The following is a 10,841-nucleotide window of genomic DNA, read 5'->3' as shown; positions in this document are numbered from 1 at the left end:
CAATTGCCTCCCACTTCCTCCCTATCTCCATTGTTTAATGTCTCAATAAAATCTTAACCAACACAAATTCCCCCTCCCCTTTTAAGAGCATCACGTAATAACCAAACTACCCCAACAATTCTTTTAAAATTTCTTATTATTTCTCTTGTGACTATATTTCATAACTTATGGGATAAAAACAATATGGATGAAATTTATGACAAACATAAACCCTATTGCAATAGACATGGTCATGAAAATTTCAAATAGAATATTCACAATCATAAATTTTCGACTTTGGCAATAGTTAAAAGGAACTTTATGAGTGACCAAAATTTTATACCTTTAAATGGGAAGTTAAAGATTTTTATGAGGAATACTTTCAAATTTTCATCTTGGATTGAATAGTAAAGAATTATATTGCTTCATTTATGGCTTGTTTGAATTATGCTATTAGGAGATTTAGTTTCCATAAAAAGCATAACATGTATCCAATGAAGTAGGATTTTAGATATGAATAATTAAAATTCATTAAATTCTTTTGATGATCATTTTTTAAAAGGATCTATGATTGGATTTTGAATAAATAAGCTAGACTTAGTTCTATTGCTTAAAATGGCACAAACTTGAAGATGAATTACTAACTTATGATTCTTTCTTTGCATAAAATGAGTACGGAAATGGTCAGTTGTAAGCTTTAATCTATCTTTTAATGCACTTATCCTGTCACATAGCTCGACTACCAGCGGAGTATTTAAATAAACAGTTTATTTATGATGAAGCATATAGTCTGCAATTTTTCCATGCATCCTCAGCTGAGATGAAATTTGTGCTGTATTTTTTTTTATTTTCTTTGAATCCATATGTAGTTTAACCCCATTTAACCCCATTTTTTCATTCAAATATTTTCCTAGTGGATTTCTCAATTTCCCAGTCAATTATATTTTGATAACCAGCTCATCACAAGCTCATCTCATCGTTGGGATCATTTCACTAGTAGCTGCTGTATTTCTTGTGTTGCAACTGTGAGTTGTTGTGCATTATTTTTCATTTTGATTTTTTCGCTGGAGTTCTGAATTATTTGAATGCTTGGATCTTTTACGGATCAATTATCTAGATATTTAAGCCACATTTTTAAATTAATATACACCGAATTAGTATTTTTGAGATCCCTAATTCATTTTTTTTAAATATTTTAGTACTAAATACAATTCAGACAATTAAGCGCACCATACAAGTACAAAATTCAAATCATCGCAATATAAATAGCAAAATGAGAGGAAAAAAAATTAGGCTGACCATATGATGTATTTTTGCCTGGACGCAGCTGTATTTTTCTTACTTGCTGCTGTGCTACTTTAGTATGCTGTGTTGTCAAAAGACAATTTATTTAAATCCATTCAAAGGACTGATAATTTGCTTTTATTCCAATAATTTTCAATTTCAACTGATTAATTCTCAATGGCTCAAAGTTGTTTGTTATTATTGAAATTATTTAAGTATGTAGCTTTTTAAGATTCAGGAAATTTTAGGAATCTTAATAGAAAACATCTAGAATCCGTCCCAAACCGCAAATACTCTGGCTTGGATCTGTGTTTCTTCTGTATTAGTACAAGCGATCGACATACAATGGTCCATATGAGCAATTGATAAGACATTCCTAGAGATTTATTTATGTTAAAAATTGAGAAAAAAAAGTCATTTAATCACTACTCAATTTAATCATTATCAGTATACATTTAAATTGCTAGTAAAACTGTTTAAAACGTTTTTTGTTCAAAAATTTCATTTATTGTGCTTTTACAAAACAAAACCCATGTTCAGTGAAAAATATAAAAAACTCAAGAAAAAGATTAATTCTGTGTAAATTGAAATAATTTAAATAAAATAAAAAAAAGTTTTCTAAAATTGAATAACTTTCAACATTGAGATCTAGAGTTGCACAAGCTGGATGTATAAATCTTGTCAATTTGTTAAAGCGGCCATGCCTGGAAACTTAACCTTTCCATATCAAAATTGCAGTGAGATTTCATCAGAAACATTCTTTACCGGTAGCCGCCACTTGTTAATATTTAATCCTTTCCATGAGTTCTTTGATAGTTCTCGTGATCACTTCAGCTTCGAGAATGATGTCTAATACAGATCTTCAAACAAATTATCGATTATTACATTGAGGACATCGATAAATGTTCGTGCAAACACCATAAAGCCTTCATCGATGTATCCTTGGCTTATTAATAGCAAGTAAATCACATGTGAAGCTATGCTTAGTACCAACAGAATAATCAAAAGAATCCAGCTAAAGGTATTGTGTCTTGTTCTTAAGACTATCCATAATTGCTTCAGATTTTTTTTTATTCTTGCTAGACTTTTGTCATGCTTAAAAAGATTCTAAAATTTTTAATTCGGTATTTTATTAAATTTAAGTTACAGTCTAAATTGTTAAATCAAATAATTACCAACAATAGTTGACGGTTCATTTTGGAGTGTTTTTTGGAATAAATGTTTCTTTCTAGATAAATAAGAAAAGCCGACGAATCAAGTTTCTTTTATGATGTGGATATTGGATAACATTACAGAAATAGTTGCAATTGTTGCATGCCCCGTTGTATGCCCTCGGAAAGAGTTTTTTTAAGCTTCCAAAACTTTATATTATTCAACACAAAAGATGAAATTTAAAATTTTAAAATGAAATTCAAGATAATTTGTTTTCTGATATTTTTGTTGGATAATTAGTAATAAGTATTTTAAGTTTTTGCTGAAAAACGCAAAGAATTTATTTTGAAATTATTATGGATACATATTTTTGAAAGGGTTGGAGTTTTCATAAATTAAAAGAAAAAATAAAAAAAGGAAAAATATATTTTAAAGTTTTGAAATAAAAATGTTATTTGGCATAAGGAATAATGTTTATTTAGCACTACTTTCATTATTTAAATTTTAGTAAAAACACTTCCAAGTCCCATTTTAACTTGGTGCGACACAATTAATTAATAGATATCAAATTATTTAAAATGAAAAACTATTCTAATATTTTTATTATTTTAGACTTAAACATCTGAAAAATGTCAACTTTTGTGTCATCGGAATGGAAATCGAAGAAGCTTCAAGCTCATGAACCCACCATATACGTCAAATACATTTCTTCAGATATATGTAATATCCTTAAAATCAACACTGCTTCAATATTTACAACCAAAATGTTTACATCAAAATCAATTACTACAAATAGCAGATCAACAAGACATCAACAAGGAAATTCAGATGAGGAAGTGCAACTTGATAGGGCATACACTTTGAAAAAAGTATGCCAGAGAAAATGTCATTGCTAGGACAGAATCACAAGTTTACTATATCGTCTTTGGTTGGAATATATAAGGGAAAGGGAGATCAGTAGCTCCAAATAGCAATTTGGCGCAGAACAGTGATAAAAGAATGTTAACTTTACGTGCAGCCAGAGAATTTTTCCAAACTATATAACAATGTCAGCACCAGGGTCAGCTAAAAAGCATTTTGAAGTAACCTAAGCTCCACACAGGATCATGTTTGCAATAAGTAAGTAAGTATCAAGTGTAGTACTCTCATTATCTACACTAAGTCATTGACCTTTAAAACCAAAAATTGTAAATATTAAATTAAAGTAAGCATAAATCAATAGAAATTACCCATAAAATAATTTTTGCAAATTAATTAAAATTTAATCTTGACTCTTTTAGGTCATCCATAGTTGCTCTCCAAAAATCACAATTGTTCATCTCCATCATATCAATGCTTTAAATGCAGAGAAAGCAAGGAAACTAAGAAAATTATACGTACAAAAAAAAAATCACAGCAATCTATCTCAAATTTCAATCCCCAAAAAAAATAAATAAAATAGGAGAATCAATAAAAAATTCTTTGTTAAGTACGAGATTCCAAGTAGTTCCATCATTAACAGGCAGTAAAAAAAATGTCACAGGAGGAAATTTCACCAAAGGATTTGAATATCAATGAAACCTTGAAGGCTAAACTAACACCACAGCAATTGATGGAATGTAGAGAAGCTTTCGACATGTTCGACAGTGATGAGGATGGCATAATAACCACTACACAGCTTGTGTCAGCTTTAAGAGCTTTGGGTTACAACACAAGCCGAATTATTATTAAGAAGATTAAGAAGAAGAATCTTGAGAGTGAAGATGGCGTAGGCAAATTGAAGTTTGAGGATTTTGTTAAGTTTGTCATTATGTATCTTCGTTATGCATTCACAAAAGATGACATGATAGCCGATTTAAGACTCATTGATATAAATAATGACGGAAGTATTACAAAATTGGAACTTGAAAATTATCTCAAGAGCTTGACAATTCCGCTCAGTAACGATGAAATTGTTGATGCTGTAAATGCCGCAGATTTAAATAATGATGGAAAGATAGATTATAATGAATTTGCCGCTATGATGTGTCCTCACGATAAAAATTCATGAAATTGAATACTTTTTTTTCTTACTCTTTAAACTCTCGTTTGATGTTCCTTACTATCGTTGTCATAATCATAACCATAGCAATAATCAAGTTTATTTGAACAGTAAAAATGTTGTTATGCCATGACTCCTCATATAATCAGCAGGTAGTCACCTTGATTGTTACACATAAAAAAAAGGAAACAAGAAGGAAAATAAAGACAACACACAAAAAAAATAACAGCAACATAAAGGAAAAGCTTTTCTTTGACGCCAAAATTTTTAAAAGGTAGTCATAGTGATAAATTTATTAAGCAAACACATTTTTAACCTTTATTTACAGCGTACATGAATGGAAGAAGAAGGTGGATTTTTAAGGTACTAAGGAGTTGTTCTCAAATGATGTCTTGTACTTGGAGAGTTGATAGCTTTAGGGTATTTTGGATTTTTGATCAAAAATTCGAGTACCTCATTATCTCATCATCTCAAATTTTGCTATTCATTGCTGATTCTTGCTGATAGACTGCAACAGAAAGTCTGAAGCCCCTGGATGATCACCAAATCTGAAAAAACCTCTTAGTCATTTTATTGTTAAGTTCTAGCCCAGAGTCTCTGTCAGCACCACGATTTTATTCTAAGCTATAGGAATAACAGTAGAAATGCATCCGTAATGAAAGCATTTCTTGTGAGTAGTAGAAATGCATGTCTTAATATTCTTAAATGTCCTTTACAAGTGATTCAGATTCCACTATAAAATGTAGGTCTAATAGGGTGAGGTACAACAGATTAACACTCGCAGTGCCTCAAGCTCATAAGGCTGGGTCCTTCAAGCATTTAATGTAATATTATTAAATATCCTTTTGGTTTGTCTCTCCGTAATGCCTTCATCAAATGGCTATCCTCATCCCTTCTATCACACTATCGCCATCTTAGCTAGGGAATCTGATACATATCTCTACATTGTGCATCAGATATTATGACTGTCCTTATCTACTTCGATTTTCCTTACTTGTGAATCTTGAATAGAATGGATTCCCGAGTAGGACTCGAACTCACATCATATGATTTCCGATCACATGTTCCTACCACTGAGCTATCCGGGGGTTGTTCGATCATTTGGCAAGTTGCCTTTAATAAATGATGCATCTTATCTGTCCTCCTTACTACTGCTCTCCTAATAAATTACCGTTTATAGGTCATTGCAGAAACCCCATGGCTATATTACACCTTTTCTTCTTAAAATAGAACTCGGTGTTTTGCTAAAATTCAGTTCCTTTCAATCATAAGACTTGTGATTACTTCAAAATCATCTCAGCATTTTCTCTAGCATACAGAAAGGATGTCGTTATTTGTCAATGATCCCTTGAATCTTTTCACCGTCCGCAACCTCAATATAAAGAACAAAAAAAAATTTAAATCTTAATTTTATGCTGATTAAGTTGATCTCGCTTTTGTTTGTGAGCCTAAAAAAAAAAAAGATTCGTTTTTTTTCTGTGTCTATTTATTCTTAATTAATTATCTATGCATTAAGTGTAAAGGCAGACTTTATCAATAGAAATGTTTTTTTTTTTTGTACGTAAAGCTACAGGCATATTTATATTGCATGAACTGAAAAAAAAAATTGAATCTTGGACCTTTTTTTTCTCATTAATGAATGAACGGAGCTGTAATTCAAGCATGCGAAGTATTGAATGTAAGGATAATGATGAAAGCATAAGTTACAGAAGAAAACCTTTTGCAGTCAGTCCTAAATAAAAAGAAGAAACTATTATTCTGTATGGATAAACAATCTTATGCCATAAAAAGCAATGAAATATGTGTACATTTGGACAAGTATTGACTGAGACATATTAGAGGAGGATGGTCACTTTGACATGACTGTATTCGACCTAAGTTTACAGTAAACAATGCCGTAGGGAGTACAAAGTAAATGTGAAAAAAAAGGTGAATATCTTTTTTGGATCGACATTGACAGGAAAGACACTTGCTTTGAGATAAATACAATTTTTTCTATAGAAATAGAATCTAGACGATAGGAAAAAAGGGACGTAAACGAAAAAGTTTGAGCGACAGTAAGTTTATTTTCTTTCTTTTTTACAAAGCTCGTATTGGAGATGAAAACATCGAAAGTTGGAACTACTCTACTTCCATAAATTTCATCAAAGCGCATATTTTTTGTAGCTGCATGAGATTGCCATCCATCAACAACATTCATGTCGTCTTCTTCCATACTCAAATGTGATTTTTATGATTATGCTTCAGATCATATGATAAAAGGAGCTTTCTTTGTCTTGTTAACATTAAAGACGATTGACTTTTAAACCAGGGTAATTACTGTTTGTCTATGTCTGGAATTAATATCGGCAAAAACAAGGGACACAGAATAAGAAGGTTCCACAATGGAAATTCAAGAGCTTCGCTAATCTCTTTTTGGCAGTCATAGGGAGGGGGTTTAAGTTTTTGAAGTGATATAAGAGGTTATGCAGAGCCTTTAAAGTTCGGTGGCGGAGCCTTTTTTATTATACGTATCACTCGGAAAATCAGTCAAAAATCAAATCGTATCCGACTGCGACTGTTCATTTACATTGATACGCAATAAAGGAAAATTTCTTATCTCCTTCTAATATTATAGACTATCCATGTCTCTCCATGTCTTGTTCCATGTCTCCCACGCCATGTTATTCTGTAAAAATTCGGATTCATGGTCAAATATTTGCTTGATTACCATTGACATTGTAATTACGAAGGTACCGGTACTTTGTCACGTTGAAGATAAGACGAGAAGGTGCACTGATTTCTTATTGAAGTTTGGTACTGTTCAAGTTGAATTCAATTCACAAACTAATTTTGCTGACTGTATACATCAGCAGTGATCAATGGCTTCTATCAGTTAACGTCCAAAACTAGCCCTACCAGTGACCAATTCAATAATAAGGAATTATGGCTATGATTGTGATGACTAATAACATAGTTAATAGATTTTCTTTTACAGAGATCGAAGTCACTTAAGTCAGCAATTAAATATCAGCTTACGAAGGAAATTTTTTAAGGGAAAAGTTAAATCTGGCAAAAAATAGACTAATATTACAGCTGGCAAATAGGCAGTGAATTTCGATTATTCAGCTGACACCAAATTTTTCTTAAATCTCCAGTTTTTCACATTATTGGGCAAAGGGAAATCAGAGGCTCTCGATCAACACAACTTGTTTGGTAGGATACCGCTATGTCGCCGTATTGACGGTGAGTTATGGAGTCTCCCTGATAGCTTTGTAACGGCTTATTTTGACCCAATCTCACGGCAAAAAATGCAATTTGGGGCCTTTTATCACTAGGAGCTGTTGTCAACTTAATTATATTAACATCTCAACCCATTACCAGTGTCTTCAGTTTTTACAACAACAAAATGCACCAAAAAGAGCAATCCTATTACTCTATCAGTTTCTTTCCATTACTTCATGTATAAGATGCCTTTTTAATCTCTCAAATGGTTTAAAAAATATTTTTCAGATTTGTTCATGGCTTAAAGCATTTTTTGCCTCTTGTGCACTCTTGTGTTACATTGAAGAGAAAGAGGAACCAACAAAAATAGTTGCTGAAGTGTAAAGAAGTAATGATGTGTAACGATTTTTATATTAATATACCAAATCGGAATAGAGATACGGTAAGACCTCCCTTTTACCTTAACATATATTTTATACTGCACACACATCCACATCCATTGAGATTTTTCATTTCATAAATGGATTTGTATGTACTTACCTAATTGTGGCTGAATGAATTGAAATATTATCAGGTGAAAAATAATCTTTATTGAATGCTAATTTCGACATTTACAGCATATAAATAAGTGCTTTTATTAATGTTTATGAACCTTCTTTGCTGACTATACTGTATGGCTGACGTCGCCTCTTATTTATGGCCATATATGCCTATTTATGGAATAATACGCTATTCCTCCTTTGCCTTTATGCCCATTTATTATTTGACATAAAAATTTGTGAAACGAAATACGATAAAGTATATTTTTGGTGGTTTTGGTATGAAATTGTGGAGAAGGTAGAGTAAGAAGCTAAAGTCAAATAGACTGAAAAAGGCAACAATAAATATCATGAAACGAATTTCCCACATCATGAAATTTTATTTTCTCCTCGCAATTCTTTTATCGTTTTTATTGATTCCAAATAAAGAAATTGTATATAGGAATCGTTTGCTTTAAGTTAATCTAGAAAGAAAAATGAATCTACCTGACTTGAGCCTTTTCATCTATTCATACTGCCTATTTCGATTGCTTTCCTGTATAGAGTTAGTTGTGATTTGAATTTGATGAAGACGCATTTGTTGTGTATATGTTCTTATCAAAATACATCCCGAGGGACACAACTCAAGAAGAAGGACTCCTTTTTTTAAGCTTTTAAGATTCTAACAAAGCTCATTCATATTTACACCAAACTGCTGCTATTAGGCAGCCATATGGATGCCTCACGGCATTTGGATACGACACATATGTAAGACAGCTTCAGTTGAATGTCAATAAAAGAGCTTTTAAAAGCTATGTTGTGGAGTCTTCTTCATTTGTGTTGCTCGGGTTTATATTATAATGTTTTTGTAAATTTGACTAGATACGTAACTTAAAAATCTCCCCTTATTAGCCCACATCGATAAAAAAATATTTAATTTGGTTGAGAAGCAATTCAAATGATCCCTTTAAAAAGTTATAAAACTCCTGTAACGTAAAATTCTTGAATACGTCCTAGACTCTTTCCTGTATATCCTCAATCGCACAGCTCAATCTTACTAACCTCCAATGTATGTATACAGTAACTCGAGAGAAAGCTCTCGAGAGCTTCTTTTTTGTCTGTTAGGGTACGTTCCATTCTGAACGTAATAAGACAGTGATGGGTAACCGTATAGTTTGTAGGACTCCAATGTGGATGTCACTTTGTCTTGGAGTCCGAACTCCAGTGCTGTCCGAACTCCGTCATGTCCAGTGAAGGCGTCTTTTTGAATTCTAAACTTCTAAAGTCCTGCCAACTCTGAACCACAGTGTATGTAATGAGTGAACGGCTCCTTATTTTGTGAAGCAATAAGCAAAAATTCCCTACCCTTGCTCCTGAGTCTTAGCTTGATGACATCTCTAGAAACTTCAACTCAGCAAATGCTGTTAAACAGGTGAAGCAGACAGCCCAACAAAACGAATTTATTAGCAAACTTTTCCTATGCAAATAGGCGCACGAAAATAAATGTAACAATGGCGAGCACACATTTTGAATGAAAATTGTTTCTTTCATATGTATAAGGGACACAAAAAGTGAGTGTAAACCTCACCCACAGTCTCCTTCCTTTTTATTTTCATTTAGGTTTATGATTTTGATCACGTAGAAAAGGGATACACACAAAAATATTTCAAATATGAAGAAAGATCCATTCAAATAGCAAATGGAACAAGAAGGGAGGAAGAATATCATGCAAAACTTTCCAAAAAAGCATAAGAAATTTTTTCCTGTGTCTCGTTCCATTTTTTTCCTTTTTTTCAAGCATTTGCACATCATTTTCCCTGCAGTCATTCTCATCGTTTGTGCCTTAATCTGTGGGGAATTAAAAAGTTTTTTCACGCCACTTATAAATTGGCATACTAAAAATCATGATTTGGAACGAAATTATATTTTACCCACGTTTTTGACTACTAATTAAATCTGTTGGATGAAAAGAAAATCACAGAGAATGGAAGCGGAAGGAGGATGTTTTCTGTCCTTTTTTTGTAAATTTTTAATGTGTAACATCTTCTTCTTATCACTATGCAGTTTCGTCACGCAACTATAATCAAATATTCCATTTATTTTTTTCGCAAGTGTGATCATGATGAGCAGGAACGGACGCTTTGACGTTGATTTATGAGAATTATGCTTTCTACGCATTAATATTTCATGTTATGCTTCATATTTGTTTTTGGAATATCATGCTAATTCAGGATTTCGAATTTCAAGGAACTGTTATATGTATAGGAATTCATTAGAGTCGGGTTGTCGGTATCTGACGGTATTGGTTCATGGGCAGTCGTTTTTTAACGCTGAAACTAACTAATTTAAGTCATTAGAGCTTAAAAACTGTAGTTTCGGAACAATTCCGCCGCATCTTTAGGATCTGATGTCTCAAAGTCAGCAGAACTTTAAAAATGCTTTCTTCAGTGCTGAAATGTTCGGTTGTAAACATAACCTGATTTTGGGGCTTCCACCCATCAAACAAGGTAAATTGGATAGTCTTTTACTTTATCCTTTAATGTACTAATCTCGACACAAAGCTCGATCCCTAGCGATCAACTAAGTTGTAATAGGATGGTATCATAGAGAAGATATACACCTGACATTTGGTCAGCTTCGAAGTCAGTCTTCGGCTTCTCCAATTCCCCTACATTTGACTTTAA

The 10,841-nt window shown here is 32.4% G+C and overlaps 1 protein-coding gene and 1 long non-coding RNA gene across 2 annotated transcripts; both read left to right on the top strand.

Annotated features, from left to right (window-relative positions):
• Positions 1 to 1,852: 1,852 nt before the first annotated feature.
• LOC139090261 (uncharacterized) lies at positions 1,853 to 3,901 on the top strand. Its single transcript, XR_011544360.1, has 3 exons — positions 1,853 to 2,284; positions 3,028 to 3,538; positions 3,696 to 3,901. It is a non-coding gene; the product is annotated as an uncharacterized lncRNA (long non-coding RNA).
• Positions 3,902 to 3,928: 27 nt separating this feature from the next.
• On the top strand, positions 3,929 to 4,444 carry LOC139090362 (calmodulin-like). Its single transcript, XM_070640126.1, has one exon. The coding sequence runs from the start codon at positions 3,929 to 3,931 to the stop codon at positions 4,442 to 4,444; it is 516 nt and encodes a 171-aa protein (XP_070496227.1).
• The last annotated feature ends 6,397 nt before the right edge of the window (positions 4,445 to 10,841 follow it).

This window comes from Chironomus tepperi, unplaced genomic scaffold (assembly GCF_022539635.2).
Source record: "Chironomus tepperi strain 1889 unplaced genomic scaffold, CSIRO-AGI_Ctep_v1 contig_217, whole genome shotgun sequence".
Classification (NCBI taxonomy): Eukaryota; Metazoa; Arthropoda; class Insecta; order Diptera; family Chironomidae; genus Chironomus; species Chironomus tepperi.
The sequence above is the reverse complement of the archived record's forward strand: the minus strand, read 5'-3'. Positions and strand labels throughout refer to the sequence as shown.

Bases quoted from the DNA above. Each gene is read 5' to 3' on its own strand.
- LOC139090362 (XM_070640126.1), top strand. From the start codon at position 3,929: ATGTCACAGGAGGAAATTTCACCAAAGGATTTGAATATCAATGAAACC.